General features: G+C 33.9%; 1 protein-coding gene across 5 annotated transcripts; it reads left to right on the top strand.

Annotated features, from left to right (window-relative positions):
• The first annotated feature begins 5164 nt into the window (after positions 1-5164).
• CrebB (Cyclic-AMP response element binding protein B) lies at positions 5165-17517 on the top strand. 5 transcript variants are annotated; one of them, XM_088230206.1, is made up of 8 exons: positions 5165-5311; positions 5660-5815; positions 8411-8563; positions 10631-10793; positions 12125-12206; positions 13331-13353; positions 15086-15211; positions 16009-16367. In XM_088230206.1, exons 2-8 carry the CDS (start codon positions 5675-5677, stop codon positions 16221-16223), a joined length of 903 nt encoding a protein of 300 aa, XP_088086332.1. In that variant the 5' UTR covers positions 5165-5311; positions 5660-5674; the 3' UTR covers positions 16224-16367. The 5 variants fall into 5 exon arrangements, with proteins under 5 accessions (XP_088086332.1, XP_088086331.1, XP_088086329.1 ...); XM_088230205.1 differs by lacking the exons at positions 12125-12206; positions 13331-13353 and having other exon boundaries at positions 10670-10793; positions 16009-17517; XM_088230203.1 differs by lacking the exons at positions 12125-12206; positions 13331-13353 and having other exon boundaries at positions 16009-17517.
• Positions 17518-25114: the final 7597 nt, after the last annotated feature.

Below are 25114 nucleotides of genomic sequence, written 5' to 3'. Positions count from 1 at the left end.
GTTCTACTGTATTACTATATAATATACAATAACAGAATCGAGTTGTGGTCCGGCGGTAATGTTGTAGGCTTATTGTTCAAAGCTCCGAGGCTCTAACTTCTAACCCCGTCCACTACAATTCGATTCCAATAATTATTTTATTATTTTAGCGAGCGCAAGGCACAAGTGTAATACAACTTAAAAGTTTTCTAAAGAAAATGGGCTCAAAATTAGATTTGGGTAAATAATTAGAACGTTGATATTTGATGTTCTTTATAATATTGGAAACAAATCAATAAAAACTGAAAGCAAATTATTCTACCAAATCCCAAAAGGAAAACTACGAGAAGTCAAACTAAAAGATGGGTCATGGGGTCTACCACAAACTCTAAATTCGGGCAAAGAAATTTCAGGTTTCTGGGCCGCAAAATATTCAATACGTTACCCAAACATTACAAAACCATGACCCGAATCCTATAAAATAAATTTGTAATTAAGTGGTTACGGGATTTAGGTAGAGAAAAATGGAAAAACTCGCTAAAAAACATTCTAAAATAATAAATGGTATAATTAAGTATTTTTTTATTTTTTATCAATATTCCTACAGAGATGAGGTAGATTTTTTGATAAAATAAAAATTGAATATTGATAAAAAATATATACCTACTCCCCCTCGGGAGAAATCCAGATTTGTGTATGTACAAAAATACACATACCAAAAAAATAATTAAGTATTGTATAACTTTATAATAAATTAACTAGTAGGTAGTCATGCTTTTGTTTATTTTTGCATTAAAACAGGTTGAACCTAGTTAGAACCTAGTAGAACCTAGCTAGACATAATCCAGAGAAATCTATTACCTATGTGGTAGATAAAGAAATTGTATTTTTTGTTAATAAACCATGATTATTATTGTAATATATTTCGCTGTTTGCTTTGGTACAAATAATGGTTTAGTCACACGGTCACTCCCATTCCGCATGACGTAATCGCCTCCTCCCCCCACCCCACACCTCGCGGTAGTAAGGAATGACGTCAGCCTTTATTTTCGAGTTCCCGCGCTCGACAGTGGATAGGCACTACTGCTTCCTACCACTCAAATCTCATTTTGCTCAGTAGGTAATCCGTAGTTCAAAGAACGCACAAAAAGTAAGAAAACCACCAGATTTTGCCATTTACAATACAGTTTATTAAAAAAACGCGCTGTCAAATAAATAAAGTAAATAAACATGAGATGAAATCAAACATTTAAAAAAATATTTCCGTTGAATATAATACTTTAAAATATTTATATACCTAACTAATGTTTCATTATTTTTCTACCAGCAGATTACACCTCTCGAAATTGTAATTAAAATATTTTTTTCAATAGTAATTAGTGCGCATAATATAAAATAAGAATAACAAAATATTAAAATACAATTGTTTCGGATTATTGAAAGATAATGGATTTAACAGAAAACTTATTAACAATATTTTGAGTTTGTCCAAATTTTTGTAGACAAGGACTGGATTCAACTCCCCGAAGAGCTCTATTAACATATTACAACAGAGATAAATAACATTTTAGAGAAGATAACATAGAAGTCTAGGCATCTACAGGGCTTATGACTTGTCATTGGCTGGTTAAATAATTCAATTAGATAAATCTCACCCGCATAAATAAAAAGGTTTCAGCTCTTTAGCTTCACAAACATCAACAGATGAAAGAATTAAAGGGATATAGATGTTCGAATTGCCGTATTGAACAGACTTCATGAACTCGGCAATAGTTATTCCCACGTATTGGATATATTTATATAGTGTAGGATATTTTTCCTATAGAATAAACCGCTTAAACTTTTTCAAAGATGGTGAATGGTAATTATGTTTATTTATTTATTTATACATTTCATAATATATACCATTTTTTGTTCACTTCGCCCAGCTGTATGAAACAGAAATTTACGATTTTCTTGTTATGTTACTTATTTATTATTATTTCATTTGACTTTTACATTTATTATCAAATTGATTAAACTTTCTACTGAATATGTTGTATAATTTTTAGGTTTAATTTTTTTAATAAATCTTGGGTAAAAGGTAATTTATGTTTTTTTTTTAAATTGCTAAGCCAAATATGTTCATATTATATTTTTTGTAAAAGGCAGATTTGCCATTTATGTTAATAAAATAAAGTATGTGTAGAATGGTGAATGTTCCACTTTTTTCTTTTTCTTCTTCAAATGAGGAAGTTCAGTGCTACGGGAAATTAGATGCAAAAAATGTTTTCTTACACGCGGTAAAATAAGAGCATTTAATTGTACGTGCGAAATATCTCGAAAATTAATTTAAAAAATGAATAAAAATGAACTACTACGAACTACTGAGAGCTGGCGCGTTCGCAAAACTTACATAAACACATTAAAAATCTACAGGATGTTTATTTTCAAAAGGTAATGTCAAATAAAAAAAACGTGCTTTCTTTTTAAAAATCCGCGTTGGATTAGAGGGTTGTGTACTTAAAAAAAAGCCAAGGATTAAGAAAATGTATGATTAATTTTCACACAAGTACATTTTTTATTTAAAAATTATATTTTGTGTTCATCATTTTCGGCGAACTAAATAATAAAAAGGCTAGTTTTCTGCCGTCATTTTCGGAAGAATTTTTGTTTTTGGAAGCGACACGTTATTAAATAAATATATGACATTTTTTAAAACTGATTGTTTCTGTTTTACTCTAATCGAAAAGGGATTTTTGAAAACATAGCACATTTAACTAAAATTTAATATTAAGGTTTTTTAAAGGAATATTCTGTATTAAAAATGTGTTCGTATAAGTTTTGTGAACGCGCCAGTACTGGATGATCGACTTATACACGATTAGATTAAATGAAAAAATATATTTGTAAACTAGTGTTTTTAACCCATCGCATTGAATATTTATTATTATATTTTTACTATAAAGAATCGCACCAAAATTCAGACGAACGCAGAAGCATTCTGTGTATTCTGTGTATTTTATTACCATATATCATTAGCAACCGTTGTCTTTGTCACGCTCATAAGCGCGTCTGCGCTCGAAAGAGACGGAAATCATTTTCATAATGCGTGCGATGTCATACCATGGGCCATGAATAATACCATGAATAATCACAGATACTACTTAATGCATTTGTGTAAGTTTTGCGAACGCGCCAGCTTTAAATAATCCACTTTATGTCATAAGTTCTTACAAATCAACCAACGATGTGATAGATTTCCGGTTTCCGGGAAGCCAACTCACCAATCAACAGACTCGCCGACTAGGACTCGTGACGTCACTGGCGGAGTAATTTCAAAATGATAAAACTTTAAAAAATATAAAAAATATAATAAGAGGATGTATAAAAATATATTTAAAAAAAGTTGTCTTAGTTTGATAGTCTAATAACAAATAAAAACATGCAAATAAAACCACTGAACTCTCTTTCATTGTGTTTTTGTGCCGAACACAATACACATTAGGTATATTTACAAAATTTATTAGGATATTAAAACACAGTGTTATTCTTATGTACCTTTATAATCCTATTATATTCAAGAAAAATAAGAACAACAAATCAGCCCGCCGTTTCAGATAGGATAGAACGTCATATCACACTGTCATTGTATACAGACCTCGCTTCCTTTACCTACATTCATACATCTTTTCGCCGACTTTTGACCTATCCAATGCCCATCTTCCAGTATTTGTTTAAATCAATATTATATTTGTAATACATAATATACCTACTTAAAATCTTATTTGTTTTTGTTTTTTTTTTGAACTCATATTAGTGCTCTTACCACAATCTTTTATAGTGGCGTTTGAAGTGTTAAACAGATTGACCTAAAGTTTTTAGATGGTTCACGGTTGAGATTACAAATCCAGCTCTTTATGCACCATCTTAGAATACAAAGATAATGCAACATAAAAAGTAGGTACATTATAAACTCGTATAAATGAGAATCTTATCAGAATCAGTCAAAAATATAATTTATTATCGCGTATTTTTTTTTAATAATCTATCGTGTCAATAACATAAATTTATTTATGAACTAAACTAATACATTCAAAACCGAAATACTCCCTGGAGTGTTATTAAAATGTAACTTTATTGCAACAGAGATGAAAAACATTTTCACTAATCCTACGCATTATTTTATGATGAACACAGGTATGTATGTAGGTAGGTTCTATAGGTACCTACACCTATACATAATATAATAACAGAAATAATTCGATATACGGCGGTAAAATGATCCGTCTAACGCTTCTATTATTCCAGGTCCAAGGAACATAAACGTGAAATATTGCTTTAAAAAAAAAAACCTTGTAAAGTAAATATAGAATTTGATCCAGTAGGCGACGGAATACAACAGTTTGAAATGTCATTATTAATGGCGAACATAAACCCAAATACTAAATACCTATAAATAAACAGATAAGCGTTATCATAAACAAGAATATATAATCATTTTTTCGCTAACCAAGTAGAGAAAAAGTTTTACTTACCATTTCAAAGAAGCATAAAAATTATAAATAAATTATAATAAAGGTACGAATGTACCTTTTAAAAAAAAACAAGTAAATATTGGATATGATTTTTTTCTTCGTGATTGTAGGTATACAGTTAGAATAATGAGAAAAAATCTCTTTTGGTGTAAAAAAATCTCGTTTAAATAATACTACCATATAATGTTTCGTTGCTATGCCTCTATATTGCTGGCGAATATTATAATTTAGTAGAAGTTTTCCGCTAAAGTTGGTCTCGCCCACAATAGCGTCGATCGACTATTGACTCAGTGGGTGCGTCGATGTTGTAATCAAATACAGTGGATTGTCATTTTAATGTTTAACATTGTAAAGTATTAAATATTGTATATCAGTGGATCGGGAACCCAACTTTACCGAGAAACAATATTTTAATTAGTATCCAGTGCGGAATACTAGATATTTAGTATTTATTGAATATAATTTATTTATAAATGCTTTTGCGGGAATTTCAAAAGCTATTCTGATGTTATAAATTAAAAATAAGGAATTACGCATCGTTTAGAAATTCACTGAAACCAATATTGTAATTTTATCGGGTATACATTTGAGGAAAATATTGGAAAATAATTTCGAATTTAAAATTGAGTTAGTGGCGGTAGAAAGGCAAATTCGTTGTGCGCGTGCGCAGAACACGGCGGCCATATTGGGATGACGCGCTATTCATTGGAGTTCTCCGCCAGTGACGAGCGAGCTCGTATTTGACGTGGCTACTACGTACGATCCAGTCTGCCCACTCCGAACACAGAAAGTCGGTGACGAGGAATACGTAACTGGTGAGTATCCACTGTTGAAGAATAACAACCCAACACGGGGAGAAAAAATTGACCCCCGAAAAATGGTTCACCGCGGACGTTATCCCGCGGACAATGATCGACGTGTGTTGACAGTTTACGAAGAATTCGCTTTGAATATGGCGTCTCGGAAAATACTCCGGCTGTACGAGTGTAAATTTAGAATTACGTCGTAGCGACGTTCGTCGCGGCCGATACGGGAACACTCGGAGTGGTGGCGTAGAAGGTGGAACCTTGTCGGCAGCGCGAATCACATCGCCTGACGTTATCGGCGCTCGGAGCTCCGTTTCCCGCGAACTCGGGGACTGATGACCTTGGCCCTTGTTACAGGCGCCCCTCCGTGGCATGGACGGAATGGTGGAAGAGAACGGCACTGGAGGCTCCGGGGACGGGCTGAAGGCCGCGGCTCCAGGGCCTGCGCCCGCCGGGCCCCACGCCGTCACCAGCATCGTGCAGCTCTTGCCCTCCCAGGCCCCCTCTGCCCAGGTGAGCCCTGCCTCGGTCTAACGTTCCGCACGATACCACTATTAGGGTTCACAATATAAACAAGATCTGATTTTATTGACAACAACTAAATTTAAGATGACAATATAACGAAATGTCTATTACAACTAAATAAACAAACAGTATGTGCGCAATTTGGACTAATTTTGCAGTGTTGATATTGGCCATAGTAAATAAGTTGATAAATAATCACGAAATTTTCAAATGGTTCATTACTTATTTAGTTTTTGTTGTTTATATTGGCTATTTAATAACAAGAGCAATATCTTTTTAGACACCGGGAACTTTAGAGATAATTATAAAAAAATCATATCCCCTTCTTATGACCAGTAAGAATCAAATCTATTTTTTTACACTTGGGCAAATTATAAAGCGCAATTTTTATGAAATTTTGCCATGATTAGATTCATTTCGAACGCTGATAATTTAATTACATTCCTAGAATGTAATTGAATTCTACTATTACTTGTCATAGGGGTGTCCATAATGTGTAATGATAACAAGATAAGTAAACGTAAATATTGCCCATTTTGTATATTTATAAAATTCCAAACTAATGCCTAACTTATGCCTGGTCTAGTTTTAATTTTTAAATGAATAGAAAACTTGGTCATGGAATTAATATTTTTCTTTTAAGTTCACCATGTAGTGTAATAGTCGATTCGATTATCATCGCTTAATCCCGGGTTCAATTTCCTAGGATGCTTGGAAAAAGCTAAGAATATTTGCAGGATAAGACGGCTTAGCATTAGATTCATGTTAATTGATTTTAATTGTGTTGTTGATTTTAATTTATTCGTTTGTTGAGTTTCATTTACTAATTCGTCGGGATCGTAGAATAACGACGGATGTGTGAAGAATGCCACATTGATGTTTTTTTATATTTGATCTTGAAAAGCTAAATAAAACTTTTTTTCTAGGTTTGAAAAAAATTTAATACGTATAACTAATCCAAGTGTCAAGTGATATATTTTCGTACTTATCAAATTTTGACATAAAGTGACAAAAAAAGTTGTGAACCGCTCTCACGTAAAGTTGAAGAAAATCACATCTGTTGTTGTTCTACGATCATGACGAATTGTTGAACTGTATTATATAGTTGTAATTTATTGACATTTATAAGTGATTCAATGAATTGTATGTTCTAAATTCCTGGTGTAAAATATTTGATTAAAAACAGATTTCATAGGTTCCTCAGACTGGTATCTGAAGTGTAAGGCATCCTGCTTTCGTATAATTAATTAATTGTAATAAGTTTCGATTTATGTACTTAAGTATTGCTCTATGTACCACCAGTAGCTCAATCACAAATAACTATCGACGTGCTTAAAAACATGCTAAGCATTTCAGCGATCACAATGAACAATAATGAACATGCTTAAGTTATCGCAGTCATAAGTCAACGCTCGTGTAATCTCTAAGTCAACGCTCGTGTCGATTTGTTTTTTGTTTTCCTCGTAAATAAATACAGTTCATTGGCGAAAAATTAGCGTTTACCATAAAAAATAATACAATATATTGCATTTGCAAAATAGTAAGGAGTATCTAATGCAAAAAAGTGAAAATTAAATTACAATTCTTATGGCGACTGCTTTTCTTGACATTTGGCTTGCCAACCGCCGGCTAAATGCAATAAATAGCATGATAAATAATAAATAAATAAATAAATAAAAATAGCAGTTTTGGAATATTTTCCATATTTACACCAGTGAAATTTAAATATGTGAAAGCAGGATTATACGTCGCGAAACGTAAATTTTTTGACATTTAATATTAGGTGTTCACATATGTTCCATTGTGATGATCGCGAATACGATAAACAACCATGGTGAGAAATTGTTATCACGTCGCTTATTAGCATGTCAATAGTTATTTGTGATTGAGCACCAGATATGTATTTAGAAAAAAATATCGATTATGATATCCTTCTAACTTTCTGTTTACTTAAATGGATAATTTAAAAATATTTTGGTTTTACATTTGCTACATCAGAATGTTTAAGTGTTCTAAAACCAGTCCGATTAGAATATGAAATACCTTTGTCCATATTAAATTCTACTTTAACAATATTCTGACGTGATTTTGAAATGTCGAGATTCATGCAAGAACGACTAAAAGGATTTACGATGCAAATGTTGATGGATGCAAACATCAATGAAGACCGAGAATGACATAGCATGACCAAATTTAATAAATACTTGAAAACGGACATGTCAAAAGTCAGAATCGAAGTCTGTATGCAAAGACAGTGATGTGGCATTCTATCCTCTTTGCCTACTCCTACGGAGATATGTGATGGTTCGTTTGTTTCTTGTTTTGATATATTTAAATCATATTAGAAGTATTTATTCATTTTATAATTACTTGCGCACCACCACTTTCCACCACTGAATGGTTTATTTCTGTTTACTGCTTTCGGTTTTACCGACCCATCTTCAAGACATAGAGGACATGTTTAAATTGGCATGCGTGCATCGAGAAGATGTACGATTTTAGAGAAATTTGAGTATGTGGATATAGTGTGATAAATGTTTGAAATTAATGCATAAATATTGTATTTGATTGTGTGCGGGACAGACGCAGTCAGTGATTCAAGCCAACCAGCAGTCGGTGATTCAAACCCCCGGCAACATGCAGACTGTACAGCTACCCAACAAGACCAATGTCATCCTCGTCAGCAAACCCAGCTCTGTTATACACACCACCCAGGGCACTCTGCAGGCCTTGCAGGTAACTACACATCCTGTGTCACCCGGCTCCCCCATACAGTGCCGGCAAAAAAACTTTACAAGGTCAATAAAACACAAAATCTTCACATTCAAGTGTTTTATTCTGGATATTTCCTCACAATTAGCATTTTGTCATGTCACACTTACATCTTATCACCATTTGTAGTTGTTTGGACATGGATTCATCAAGGCTGGCGATGTAGCTGGACTCCGTTGTTATCCAGAGTGTCTTCAGCGCTCCTTTAGATCTTCGATGTTGCTAGATCGCAGTTCTTGAACCTTTTTTTAAAAATATATAATTCCAGGCACTTTCAATTGGGTTAAGGTCAGGGGAATTACCCAGCCACTGTAAAATATTAACTTTGTCACTACCTTGGCCCTGCGGACAGGGGCCCCATCATGCATAAAATAATCGCACTTATGAATGGCTCAAAAATTAAGCAAATGTCCTTTTAAAACATAATCATAATTGCTTGCTTTCCTAGTTCACATTCTTGCGAAGGAAGTATAAACCTCCCCTGCCCCTGCCTCCACTGAAAGTACCCCATACCATCACACTGTCGGGGTGTCTAACAGTCTTAACTGTAAATTTCAGGTCATACCGTGGCACACTACTCGGGTGCCGAACAATCTTTGAGCCTCCCCCAACCAATCTGAAAGTTCTCTCATCACTAAACATAAACTTCTTCTTCTTCCACTTATCAGATGTCCTGTCTTGATATTTCCTACAGAAATTTAGCCTTTTCATCGAGAAAGTACAGATAACCTCACTGTCGAAAGCCCACTGTCAAAGCAAACTGAGCGTTGATTGGCTAGGAAAAGGTCGCCTGTGGCACGTTAATGTTGCGCGTCTTGACAAGTCTAAAGATTTATTTTGCCGGCACTGTACACACCATCCGGGGCACTCTGCAGGCCTTACCCAGCTCCTCCTAATAAAATTTTGTGTATAATGGTTCATGAAGAGTATTTTCAATCACAATTGAAACATGTTTATACATGCAAAATACAGGAGTTAGTTTTTACCCCTTTTTTGTGACTTTATTTAGTTTTTAAAAAATAATGTTTCAGCTAAAATTAAAGCCAGTTTTTTAATTTTTGAGCTTTTATAATGTTAAATGATATTTAGATTTCCTCTGTGGAGCAATTTTTGTATTTATTTATTTGACAATTGTAGTCTGAATTATTTTACGGCTGTTTAACCCATATTGTAATGCAGGCTGTAAATATAAGTTACAAGTTAATGAATAGAAAGCAGACAGCTGCTTAACTGCCGAAAACAGAAAAATAAATCCATATTATCTGCAGAAGCCGCATTCAGCAAGTGAATTGCCCTATTAATAAGGGAATTCCGGCTTGCATTTGTATGGCTTCTGGGTGCGTAAAACAGTGTATGAGATCTCGCTTTAGTATAACTATTGGGAACATACAAACTGATCTCTTTCAGTATATTTGGATTATATATACTTCCGGAAATCAGCTTTCAGAAATGTTTCCCAAGAAAAATTCGATGTCGAGATTCGAAGGTGTTGTAATCCAGCATCCCCGCTAGAAATAATGATGGATACAAGAGTGGATAATTATTATTTTCTTACGATACTAAGATATAAGTATCGTAAAAATGGCCTTTGAACCTCCTCTATTTCAAGGATGTACTTTAATTCAGAAGGGTCTCGAATTATGGAACAGTATTATATAATACAGTATGCAGCATAATTATACTGGTTAATGTTAAATTAGTCAGTGAATTCGGTGGAAGTTCATAGTAATTTATAAAACAAATAATTTAATGTATAACAGGGTGACAGTTTGATTCGTTTGATTTGATAGACCAATAAACGGTTTCATCACCCAAACTTTTTTCAGGGCATATATATTTTAAACTTAGAAACCCTACCAGTCTGACTACGTTGCGAGAGCGATGAAACCAGTTATTAGTCTATAAAACTAGGTTGATTAAAATATCACCCTGTCGTGCATGCATTTTTTATTATTATTGTAACTAGTTGATCTAGATGAGAGAGCTCGGTGGTTAGGCTTACCTCGATAGACTAATGACAATATTATTCAGATCAAACCTGAGCCGAGGTTGGTGAATGACCCTCTGCAGATGGAATCGTGCAGCGACGACAGCCTGTCTGACGAGGAGACACCCAAGAAGCGGCGAGACTTGCTCACGAGGCGCCCCTCCTATCGCAAGATCCTCAACGACCTCGGCGGAGCGGAAATCGCCGGTGAATATCATTTCATTACTAATTCTGTCATAAGGGATTAGATGTAGGTTTTTTACTCATCCCATATATGTTTTTACTCATCCCATTTATGTTTTTTAAAACTTTTATTTTAAAAATCTTTACAAAAATTAAAAATCACATTTTTATAAATAGTAGAAATTTTCTCTACCCCCGCGAGAGGATTCAGAATAGCACACCTGATGTACTAAAGAAATATTTCAATGTAAAACCACCTTATAAATATTTGACGATGATTTTTACCTGAGTAGTCATTAAGCCAAAATCACTCGCCTAGGTTTCTGATTCTATTTCACACACAGAACTGGATTCTTAATCTGCCCGCGTACGGATAATATATATATATATATATATATGTATTCTTTTTCAATAATTAATACCTATATTTTTAATGATGTATCAAAGTTTTGAAAATGAAAGTGTCTCGCATGCATCACTATTCATTATGTGTGTATTTGACACAGCCAATTGAATATTATTGTATCTATTATTAAGTTTTAGTCAGACTGTAAGAAATTGCCAGTGGTAATAATTCCACCATGTAACCGTGAATACCTTTGTTTTATTTAAGAAAAAAAAAAAGTTTTTATCACAATATATCTGTACCTCAGAGGCAGACGGATGCAAATCAAGAATTTGGAGAAATGACATTTCGATTTTCGTATCCAGTTTATGATCATGTCCATCGAGCAGTACCGAGTCAGCACTGACTTGCCTCGTGTTTGAAGTCAGTAACTGACGCAATGTAAATCTGCCTTTACCTATATGTACATAAAACCAGTAACTTGTGGAATGAAATCTTCATAGAACACATTATTTATTGTCATGTAGCAGTTAATTGTTTATAATTAAGTTGTATAAATGTAAAACTGTCTCCGGAGTATCTGTTTCTGTTCTTGTGACTTTTTATGTTTTGTGTATATTTTTATAAATATTTGACTTCTATTATGCATGTAGTTTTTTGCACCGTTTGTTTGAAACATTTATGGGTTAAATAGCCACCGCTACACTAATTTATTACGCTTCCCCCTTTGTCTGTTTTGTATGCATTTATAATGCGGCATTCTGCTCCTTTTTATGTTAAGAAATATGGGTGCGAGATCAATTTATCAACATACTATTCTTGTGTTCTTTACGACCTTTAGACAATCGGGTTTTGGGGAATAATTGAGTTTCGTGCGCCAAACTACCCCGTAACTCTCAATTTCAGCTTCTGAAGTCGGTGAACAAACCCTTCCTTTTAATGTTCGCATAAGTTGTAGATAGAGAAACGGTTTGATGTAGTCGGAAACATTGATCGGTTGCACTTGCAGAGGGTCGCATGGAATCCAATTCATCGGAGTGCGAGAGCGAAGTTTCTCTGGCGCCTCCCTCCTTGCCCTTCCCCCCAGGTCAGTCTGGTGTTCGGGCCCCGATCCTCCACTCACACCGGCCAGACCCATCTGCCGCACTACTAATCTAGCTCACCGTCCATTCTGACAAATGCCATCCGGAGAGATGTATTAACTCAAACAGAAATCAGTGGACAGTGGGTTTACATTTGCATTGCACAATTTAGATATGATTAATGATAATCTACATATGTTCTCGGTGGCAATATTGAAAACCAGGAGAATATACTGGATTCCTCATTTCACCCGTCCTTGAAATGTGGCTTACTAATAATGTGCAGCACGCTCGCCTCGATGCGGTACTTTTATGCAAAGTGTAGATAGAAAGTATGTTTTTCCATTGCGGTAACATTGCATGCATCATCATTAATATTATCTTACATGTAAGAGGTTTTAGACACTATATTATTTATATTAAAGTACTAATAGTATGAATGCATATGGGCACATCCGTCTGTTACTTCTTTTAATTTGTCTAAATGAAATATAGAATCTAATGCAGAGTAAATTGAATAAGCTTATTATTCTTTACTCATTAATGATGTGAATCACATTTTTAAAAAAAAAATCTATGTAATGTGAGATAACTCAAAACTTAGAACATAATATTACGCCGTAATTACTACGAGGTAACCTCAAAATCAGCATTTTTGAGTTACCCACTAAAAGTGCATATTTGTATTCTACAAATCTCCTCCATGAATGCTACAAATAGGCAAATCATATTATGATGATTTAAATGCGTGACTTTACTATTTGTAGCGTTCATGTAGGAGGTTAAAAAAATGTGTTTTTATTGGGTAACTCGCAAATGCCGATTTTGAAGTTACCTAGTCGTAATAATTAACCCGCGACAAGATTTTGAAATGTTATTTTCAAAATCTATTTAGTGCTAACAACTAATAAAAACAAAATCCTTTCTAGTTGTTGAAAGAGACACATGGAAAGAAAGTGAAATGTAATGAGGAAGTTCAGTGGCTTTTTTGTCTTTTTTTATTTGTTAATGGAATATTAAACTAAGCCAAATTTTTATTTTTATATATATCATATTATCAGCGCTATGATTTTTTAAAGTTTTGTATTTCTGAAATAACTCCGCATGTGACGTCAGAGGTTGTTCTATGACAGTTCATCCGATTGGTTCGTTTACGGTGACCAAACCGGATATCCTTCAAAGCTCTCATATCATTGGATGGTTCATATGAACCAGTGACGTCATTCAAAGTAGTGCTTTTATATTAAAATATATATTTATTTTTGTTCATACATTTTAAAGAAATTTTAGCGTACAATTTAATGCTTTAATTTTTACCGCGCGCAAGAAATCATTTTTTGTATCCAATTTCCCGTAGGGCTGAAGTTCCTCATTACGTAGTTCAGATTTAATAATGATAAAAATAAATATTAAGTTACTAAAATATTGTTGATGTCCATTTTCTTTATGTATGTCCGATATAATATGGTAGTGGGGAGGTGATGCTTGTTTTGGAACTAAACTTTTTGGCTGCTTTTGTAAATATGTAAGTATTTGATGAATTATTATAACTTAAATTTATATTCCTGCTTTTAACAAACATATTCAATAATAGTAATAAGTTTTTTTTAATACTAAATATAATGCTTTATTGGTAATGTACAATTTGACTGCTTAGTCAGAATACCTCTTAAATTATTTAAAATCACGTTGACTGGCTTTGGAACATAACCCCTTTTCATTGCATATAGAGGGTCCAGCACCTAAATGACTCGAGAAGAACTTATCAACTTATACGATAGCCAAATTTCAATAGGAATCTTGTCAATTGTGTTTCTTCTAAACAATAAATAAGACCGCAACAAGCAAGTTTAACACTATTTTATTTATCTAATAGAGTTTTGGTCAAACATAATTTTAGTAAGTTTTGTGATCCGTCATTCTAAAAATAAATATAAACATTTATTTTATGTAATTAAAATATTTTGATTTAAACACTTATTGTTTATAACGTTTACGGAGCTGCACATGCTCCTTTGAATATAAATCCTAATAATTTTAACATTGTTTTAAGTCATACATAATAATACGAAGGTGATAAATCGTCACGCCGTAGTACTCTACTCCCACAAACATAGTACTCTACATAGACTCGATTGAAACAGAATCGGGTTGTGGTCCCGTGGCTAGTGTTACGGACTCACGGATCAGAGGAGGTTCGAACCCCACTCTACCCTAACTTAATTTCCATGTTCTAATAGTAAGTTATTTACAATTCGTTGAAAACGACCCCCAAATTTGAAATACTTTGGTAAAATTATAAGAATGCAAATATTTATTTTTTCCATGAAAAAAGTCAGTAATGAAATAAATAATAGGTAGTCGAAAACGCAGTGTTTTTATTTGTATTATAATGTAATGAATAAACAAATAATAATAGTGAAATACAATAGACATATATTTGGCAATTCTACAGTATCTGATAGCTTCTTAAATAAATATCAAGCTTTGTTGTTGCCCTTCTGTAAACGTCGCAAAATGCATTTTTGATAGTATACGTAGGGACCATTGGTACATTTTATACATATTTTATAGTTAGACAAAGGAACATTTGTGTTTCATAACCAGTCTGCGTACATGATAACCGTATTAAATTAAATGATACGGTAAATATCAAAAGTCAATTAATTAAATAGTTTAATATGGAAAGTTAGCGCTTACAAAATAGAATGGCTCTTTTTTAACTGCGGGAGAATGCATATTAACAGAATGTGTAAAATGTTGTGGGCTGGCACATCGGACGGAGTCGGATATGTCCGGGGACAGGGACGGTTAAGGTGTGTGTGTGTTGGCCCACGCGTGTCTAATGGTGTGCGGATGTGCGTGTCTGACCCCAGGCCGTATTACAGTGATCCCGGCGGGCGCTCTGCAGGCGGCCGAGGGCGGGCTGCACACGCTCACCATGGCCAACACCGGCTCGGGGGGCGCTATTGTCCAGTACACCACCAGCCAGGACGGACAGTTCTTCGTACCCGGTAAGGCTCCCATCGTCCTATTAGCTATCGTTAGTTGAGTAGAGTGTATAATAAATATATCACTTTTCATCATCAATCCCTAATTTGCACCTGGTGGTGTATAGGTCACTGCATTAAAAAGTACATGCAGTGTATCGATCATGTGTTACAGGAAGGTAAGGTGATCAATCTTACGCTTCAAGTCAGTTAAATATTTAAAAATAAAACCACCTTATTAACAAACCCATAGCCTAAAGCATGGTAGGCAAAAATACACCAACCACTGCACTATGCCCGCTCGATTTCCCTTTTCTGGGTTTTTTTAACCTAAGAGTAACGTTGAAAACACTCGTCCAAGATTCTGGTTCTATTTCACACACAGAACTGTATTCTTCATCACCTGGACACAGACAAATATATTACTACTTGATTCCCGTCTTATCTACACTTTTTATTTTGTTTTTTTTTATTATATCGAATAAAACATACATTTGCACTTATAGAATTTTTCAGCTATCGCTGTCCAACTAACAAGTGAATCGTTTTTGTTGTTCTCAAATCACCATCAGCGAATCCAACAAACCGGGATCTCAAAGTTGTACATAATAAAAATATTTAAATACTTAATATGATTTATTTTGTGCAGCTAAAATTCATGCAATGCAATGTAAATAATATAACACTTCTAGAACACACTTCTAGTTGCATGCACGGTGTATAGTGCAAATCGCACCTCGAGTGTAAAACTGTAGTATTAGCAAATACTGTAGTTTAGAGGTACGGGAGTTAGAGAATAACATGAAGGGTGTGTGTTGCAGTGTCACAAGGAGGGCCCGTACTGGAAGACCAAACGCGGAAAAGAGAGATGCGGCTGCTGAAAAACCGGGAAGCGGCGCGGGAGTGTCGCCGGAAGAAGAAGGAGTACATAAAGTGCCTGGAGAACCGAGTGGCCGTCCTGGAGAACCAGAACAAGGCGCTCATCGAGGAGCTCAAGGCGCTCAAGGAGCTGTACTGCAAGCAGAAGACGGAGTGAGGGGGTCCAGCGCCCTCGCTGAGCCCTGCCCCCTCCGCCGCCGCCGCCGCGCCCCCTCTCCGCAGAAGGCCGGGAGACGAGCGGCCGCCGGTAGATAAGCCAAAGGATTGTACATGTAACGTTTTGTTGTTTTACTGTCTAAAATGTGTAATATTATATAAGTGTGAACTACGAATAGTGCTATGTAAAGTAAAAGTGTCCTATATATATATAAATATATATAGAGCGAGTATTTTTATTATTATGGAAATCGTACGGGGGTAAATCATCGAAGAGAACTTTATTCAGAGTCCAGAGTGGTTATGTAAATACGCATATATATATATATATATATATTTTAATACCTCTGATGTGTAGTTTCGTTAGTAATTCCCCGTCGTCAGTGGACAGGTTGCGTATTAACCGGCCGCTGGTTAGTTCTGGACTCGTGTACCTGATGTTCTACCTATGTGATATGTATATTGAGCTCGTAGTTCCCGCTTCCTCCGTACAATAATCCCACATATCATCTTCCCCCCGACTCCGCTAGTCGACTGCTGACCTCGGTTATATTAGAAGCGGATCGGAACGGTTAATACGCGCCATTTTTAACATAAGATTGGAGTGCCTTTGCAAAAGTATAATTGAAAACCACTTTGAGACACATATATATATATTTATGTACATGAATTAATTATAAAATGTTATTTGTAAGTAAGGAAAGGAATGACAAGGCTCTAACGGTTATTATTATCGTTTTATTATGGGAATCTGCAATACACAGGTCCTTTTTTTCTGCATCTTTATTTCAAACAATTTTTGAATTAAAACTTTTGCTCGTACTTTTTAGTGAATTAAGTTGCTTCTTTCACTTTCCTCTAGCTTTATCTCAGTCATATTGTTAACTGTATTCGGGTTATTGTTACTGAATACAGTGTAGATTCTATTTTTGTTCGGTTTCTCGGTAGCTATTTGTCATCGCATGCGCGAGTGTGTATATCCCATGTACACAGCGCGCACGTCACTCCGTCCCCCGCGATGTGATGGCGACTCGCTCCCGAGAGACCGTAGTGCCATGCAATGTAACTCGTGATACTTGTTAATGGTGTCATTTTAATAATTTATTGGAAGGATCTTACTAATTTATTGGTGGGATTGAATGCCCTCACTTTGTGTATATTGTTGGTTATGTTATGTCTATCAGAAGATCTTTATATTGGCAAATGCGAAAGCTGTTGTAATGATATTTGACAAGAATTGTAAATAATAAAATTGTATTTTTACAGATATTATATAGTTTTTCTACAAACTCTTATTTCTGTATTTCTTCCCTGCTACTATTTTACCTATTTCAGAGCTCGGTGTTTACATGACCACCCTTGCAGAAAATGAGGAAGCTAGTATTTAAAAAAAAATATTATATCGTCAAGTTTCTGGCACAAGTTGGTAACTAAATATTTTCTAAAATAAGACGTCTTCATAAATTTCATTAAATAATCTTTGATCCAGTTTACCCTGAAGATGGCTCCTGCAATGGTAGCTGAAACGTCGGAACAAATCCAACACACGGTATCACCCAAAAAAGAAACATATTTACTAATAATCTTTGTTTAAAAAGTAAATAAAAATATTTCGTAAATACAGAAAATAATAATTTATAATATTCAGCTTGCAGTTTTATTTGAATTGTAGATTTAGGATGAGCTTTTAAATTTAAAGGTGCAATATCTCGCAACTAGTAAAATGTAGTTACCAACTTGTGCCAGAGACCCGACGATATATACTTTTAACTAATTCAAAACTTCAAAATAAAAATCTCAAAAAAAAAAGATTACATCGTTTCAATGGGGCATTTATAATTGGCAAACTAATTTATACATAATGGAGGCATTGCTGTGGCATTTAGGTAGAAGTCACTATTAGCTGATTGTGCGGGGAGTCATTTAAAGTTTCTTACTGATGTAATTTAAACATACAATTTTGGGTCTTAGGATAAACTCTAAATGGGTAAACTTAAGATTGAAATAATTGAAGCGATATGATAATAGAATTTAATTATTGTTGTACTGAAATTAATGAATTTTTCCTAACTTGTATCTATTCCCCCAACCTTCCGTAGACCTTGTAGAGTGGAATCGCATCTTCTTCTTCGCAGTTTCAATCTTGGGGATTGGTTTGCAGCAAAGTCCTGCATCTCGTCCTCCATTGGTCTCTATTCTCCGCAGCCCTTTTCAACTCGGTATATGAGGCGCAGTTTAAATCCTCGCACACTTGCTCCAAATACTCCCGCCGGGGGCGCCCTCTGTGAATTGTCCCCTTATCGCAATATGGAACCGCATACTTCTAATTTTCTTTATTTTAGTGACATGTACCTCACTACCTAAATATTACAGATTGGTGGGTGTATTTGTGTGTTCAATTTCAAAACTAGTTTTATATTTTTTTACTTTCGCCTTACAATAAAAAAAAATTACGATTATATTCTAGAAAACATTTTTAGAATAAAATTAGCACCTCTCAACTTTCTCATTGTGTAGTTTGTATGTTACTAATTAAACTACTAGATTGGTAAGTATGATGACCGAGTTAAGTGATATCCTATAAGGTACATCATACACTGTATGGAGAAATCGATTATAATACTAGCAATTAGCAATCAACCATGTTGCATCAGGATGCAGTACTAAAACTTTTCTAATAAAATTCAATTTTGGAGTTCGACACCGAGTATTTGACTACCCAGGAAATAACATCGCTTTCTAGCATAGCACAGCTGTTGGCAGATAAAATAGGAACATTTTAGTAGATATTTTTTCAATACATAATATGATATCAGCATTTACCGTTTATGCATTGCATTTTTTTTTTTGCACTACAACAGGCCAGGAGGCCTAATTACAGTGGTGAATTACATCACAGAGCACCCAGGCTTGAGAAAAATCACATTTTAATTTTTGTGTTTTCACCGGGAATCGAACCTGGAACCTTCCGTGCGTGAGTCAAGCGTCTTGACCACTACACCACGGAGGCCGCCAACAATATTAATTTTACCACAGTTATTAGAGACCGGATGATATGCAATTGCATGTTTGTGTACGGAATTGCATATTTTTTTTATATTTTTACGGGTTTAAGCATATTTTAATAAAAACCTGCTGATGGGGGCATATTTACGCTATTTAACCCTTTGTGTTCTAGTAGTTCTACAGTGGGACCACCGATTAAAAAATAAAATCCTTGCGTACTGGTAAGAATCGAATGGAACCACCCTAGTAAATATACTACTAGTGACATCTGTGTTTAAATAAAAAATAGTTGTAACAATAAACATGACATGTCGTCATTATTTCGACAAGTCAAATCCTGCAAGTAGTGTTTGCGTTTGGAAGAGGAAACAAATTGAAATATTTACACGTGTTTGTTATAATGGGAGGTATGTTTTTACAAATATTTATATATTTACATTAGTTTTAAATATATGTTGCTTTTATTTGAAAATAATTTTGATTTTAAACAACTTTTTGCCACTTTTTAAAGGTGGTTCCATAAGAAACCACTAGGACACTAAGGATTTTTTTTCTTTTTACTCAGATAAAACTAGTTGGATTTTTCTCGAGTTTGAGGCTCTTCCAGTTGATGAAATTTTGGATAAAATACCTTCAGATCGTGATTCTATGACATCTGACGATGAAGATGAGTTTAAAAATGTTAATTTGTTGTTCGACTGATAAGTCAATGAAAAGAGGAGATTCTGATTGGAGATTAAGCCAGTGTGGAATCTTATCTCTGAAGTGGATGGACAGAAAATCCGTTCTGTTTCTTAGCAATTTTCATAATCCCAATGATATTGAGCATGTAGGAAGAAAAATAAGAGCAGAGTCTCCGAAAATGTGCCATGTTTAAAATTGGTCAAAGATTATAATCAGCATATGGGGTACGTAGACAAATTCGATATGCTAAACTCGTGCTACGAAATTGATAGGAAGTCCAAGAAATGGTGGCATAGAATACTATGGCACTTCTTAGATATGACCGTTGTAAATTCATATTTGCTTTTTAAAGCACGTACTACGATCAAGTCCATGTCATTGAAAGATTTTCGACTAGCAGTTGTGGCAGGTTTAGTTGGAGCAAGTTCTACAACAAGGGGAAAAAAGAAAACCTTACTTGCTGCACCAAATAATTTTAAAGTTCAAGTTCCCCTAGAGCTCCGGATGGATGAAAATGCACATATGCCGATAAATGGGAAAAAAGTACGTTGTGCTAACTGTAGCGCCGAGGCAAATCCGCACCGGACCAGGTGGCACTGCTCAACTTGCCATGTTGGACTTTGTCTTACAGATAAAAGAAATTGTTTCATATTATTTCATCAAATATAATGTTTATTCATACCTTTTTTCCTATTTTTTATATTACATTGTTTTTAAATTTTTTATTTCTTGTGGCCTGGTGGTCCCACTGTGGAACCGCCAATTTTCTCTAAAACTATAAATGTAAAAAAAAATTGAAATATAGAAATAATCTTTACTATCCTTTGTTTTCAATAAAATATCTTAAAAAACCTAATCCGACTAAAAAATAATGTTCCATCCACAAAGGGTTCAGCATTGAAACGCACAGCTTGTTCATGAGCCCTCTACGCTCTTAGCGGCCGTGCGGCTTTTATCTAAATAATATAACACAGTAAATTTTTTTAGTAACATTTTGCAAAACAGCTTTGAACCATTATGTCAAATTAATAGTTTTTTTATTGGCATGAGTGAAATTTTTACTGAGACAATAATATATGCGCTAATATAGTGCATAAGTTCAAGCATTGTTCGGTAACCTCGGTGGACGTAGAACGTTTATTCTCAATGTATAAAAAAAGTTTGGCTGATAGAAGGCATAACCTTACATTATTATCATTTGAAATACATTATTGTTAACATTAATAAAAATAAATATAAATTTCATATTGAACTTTGTGGTTATTCATTAAAATAAAATAAATATTGTTAAAAACGAAGACTTTAAAAATGATTCCTATTAAAATAATAATAACCATATTCAAAAAATATGTTACATATTTTCACACTTTACTGGCATATCTTAAGCATTTTTCCTGCATATTTCAGCCTTTGTATGTTGCATATAATCCGGTTTTTTGTTATAATCTTAAGAGTTATAATATGCCACTGGCTAATAGTCACCCATACGGACAAACCCCATCTATAATTATCAACCACGAAGTTAGCTACAGTTTACAGTAATAAAACGGGCCGAAGTTCGTTTTTTCTAATCCCATATTTTTTTTTTTTTTTTTGCACCACAACAGGCCGGAGGCCCAATTACAGTGGTGAATTACATATCAAAACGACCAGGCTAGAGAAAAATCACATTTTTAATTTTTGTGTTCTCACCGGGAATCTTAACCGGAACCTTCCGTGCCTGAGTCAAGCGTCTTGACCACTACACCACGGAGGCCGCACGAAGGTACTAAGGTCGAGAATTGCAAGTGCAAACCGAACTGTATGTTTCACATTTATTGCTAAACTAAAAACCAAACCAAAAAGGCTTTTGTGGTATGCAATAGTTTATAAAAAGTTTAGTCGTTTGTAAAAACTGCATTTTCATGGGTAAGCTGCCACTAAAGATGAATTTTTCAACAGCAATGGTGTTGGTGTCTGCATAATATGAAATAGAATAAGCCACAGTAATAGTTCTACATTATCTCTGCAAGCCACTAAAGATGTTATTAATAGTATTGTCGGCATAGTGATATTAATCCTTATCTTGACAGAACGAAAAAATATTTTTTACACAAAAAATTGATGGTTGAAAAGGCTTCAGAATCCCAAAAAAATACATATTAAAAAATGGTTTTATTTAAATGAATTGTGGAATAAAAACATTGGTAAAGCAGTTTTAACCGAATGCTGTTTTAGTTCATGAGAAAAATGAGACTTTAACCCTTAGACTGCTAAACAACGATATATCGTTGTTGTTAATCCCTATCATAAAGTTCTAACTAGACTGATGCTGACGTCATAATCCCCAAAAGGGTAAATGAATTCGGGAACTGCTTGTTGCACTTAACCGTCAGTGGTATAAAACATTTTCAAAACATAAAAATTACTTATTCGACGGGTTATTATTCAGTTTCGTACCTATTTCAGCCCTACGGAAAATTTAATACAAAAAAGGTTTTCTTACGCGCGGTGAAAATTCGAGCATTAAATTGTACAGCAAAGTTTCTTGAAAATTAATAAAAAAATAATATAAAATATTTTAATAAAAACGAACTACTTTGAACGACGTCACTTGTTTATATGAATCAACCAATGATAAGAGGGTTGTGGAAGATTTCCGGTTTGCTAATCGTCAATGGAGCAATCAACAGAACAAATTAAGAAGAAGCGGAAGAGAACTTGCGACGTCACACGCGGATTAATTTCGGAAATACAAAACTTTAAAAAAACGTAGCGCTGATAATACGATACATAAAAATTGAAAAAAAAGCTTTGTTTAGTAGTTTATTAACAAATATTTTTTTTTTTAAACAACTAAATTTCCTCATTATACATTTATTTATGATGTTTAAATTTGCAGTGTTTTTAAAAAAAGAGAAACGACTAAACACAGGAAACTTCTAGCTAGCCGGGAACGGAAACAGGGAATTTTTTACATTGCAAAAACAGTGAAATAAAAAATAAATCATTTTAATATTTAGAATTTTTAATCACTTATATGATATTTGAGAAAAATAATTATATTCTGTGTCTTCCCTGCTATTATACCCGATCCAGTGATTACAAAAATATTGATGTATTTCCGTAATGAATAACTAATTGAATACTTTACCTTTAATATAATAACTCTTATCTAGTAAGGTCCCTATATCACCGGAAAACTCCGTAATTAAGAATATAAACAAATAAGTAAAGAGCCATAAAATATAAAAATAATTCACCATGGAACCTTAATGATTGTCAATTAGGACGTTTGAATATTAAAAAATCATTTGTTGATTTATTATAATAGGTACCTACAGTAATGTGAAATTTAAATGTTTTAGCTTTTCATTAGGTAGTAATTATTACTCTCCAAACAAAACGTTATTATTACTATACAAACTCTATTCTAGAAACTATTCTACAAACAAAACGTAATTGTGGTAAATAAAGTATATCAGCTCGATCTTGATCCAAAAATATTTCAGAAATGCTTCTTCGATTTTGAGCTCTTCATAAGAGTCATATAAACTATCATCACTATCACTTAGAAGTTGATCGTTATTGTCGAATTCACTTTCGGAATAGGTTGAGCTGCTAAGCTTCCGAGTTTCTAGGTGAGGTATTATTATTTCTATATCACTTTTAATATCCGCTATCATTTTGAGTGATATACTTTGTATATTTATTCACAATAAAAAGGACCCTTTGCAGAGTTAACTTGTCAGTTAGAGTAATAAAGTAAGATTAAAAATATATATAAATGTACACAATATGTAATTTACCACAGCTGTTTGTAATTTCAGCAACTGTTGTCTATCTCGCTCAATCCATTATGCGTGAACTAGCTATTAGTGAAACGGAATATTTTTCTTGGAAGTGATATCAATTTGTGAGACAGTTGTACGAAAACATTATTATTAAATCAAAATTATATTATAACATCTACCAAGAAATAACAATACTTCCTAGTACATTTACCCGTTATCATGAAGTTTCAATCTAAATAACTCCATACAAACATTTGGACATACTCAAAATATTGTTGATCGAAATAATTTGCATAAAAAAAATATTTTTTAAGTATTTTTAGGCATTACCTAGGAGGTGAAATAATTTATCCAGATCAAACTCGCCGAATTCAATAAAGGTTTCAGCTCTTTTAGTTTGCAAAAGTCAACAGATGCAAGAGTTGAGGTAATGTAAAAATAATCGTGAATGGTGAATATTTCGCAGTGTGTAAAGTGGCCATTTAAAACAGCCAATTACAGATCATAAGTCCTGTAAATGCCTAGACTTCCATATTCCCTTGGCAAAAATGTGTTCCCTCTCTGTTGCAACAAATTTCAAGATATATTTTACTCAAATTTTGTTTAGCATGCATTGATGGAAGTGGTAGGTTTGATAATAAGGGCACTTTGCCCCGCAATCAACAAAAAAACCACCATAATACTGTCGTTTCAATAATAACTATTAAAACAATGCGCCTTGAGATTGCTGCGCGAGTTCATTTTTGTTTGTTTTTATTTTCCATTAAGAAAGGGTTTACAACCGCTGTACGAGAATGTGTTGCGGGCGGCACGAGTTGTCCATCTTGCTCACTCCACTGGGCTTGAATTAGATATTTATGAAATGGATGATTTTTCTTGGAATTGCTATTAATTTTTAAAACAGTAGTGTGTTTGGAAAACAACGTATTCGATAAAATATTTTTAAAATGTATTAATAATAAGATTTCTGATTAGATTCTTGAAAAACTGCGTAGCAGCGTAAGGGTTAATATGTATCCTATAAGATACATTGCCAAGAAAAAGGATAAAATCTTACAAGACTATTTACACAACCCGATTAAAATAATATAATAACAATGAATGGTGCATGGAGTAATGCCGACACCTCGTTTCTGATCATTTCATGTGTGAGTACAAATTAGAGTTGTGAGTTACTCTTCACCTGTGAGTAAAGATCAAACCGCCCTAGAGCGCCACTGTGTTACAGTGCTGTTTTTATAAAAAAAATGTCGTGCAGCGCCGATGAAGTGCAGTTACTCAAGATTCAAAATAATTTTTAAAATGGAATTAATTTTTAAATACTAGTACTTAAATTCCTCCATTTGGAGTATTTCAAATAACATTATGTCTTTTGATATATTGTAGTAATACTTATAAAATATATTATTCTAAATATATCTCACATGGA

The sequence above is a fragment of the Micrasema longulum genome, unplaced genomic scaffold (genome assembly GCF_059751315.1).
Source record: "Micrasema longulum isolate JH-2025_06_02 unplaced genomic scaffold, ASM5975131v1 h1tg000740l, whole genome shotgun sequence".
Taxonomy (NCBI): Eukaryota; Metazoa; Arthropoda; class Insecta; order Trichoptera; family Brachycentridae; genus Micrasema; species Micrasema longulum.
This window is presented reverse-complemented; position numbering and strand designations above follow the sequence as displayed.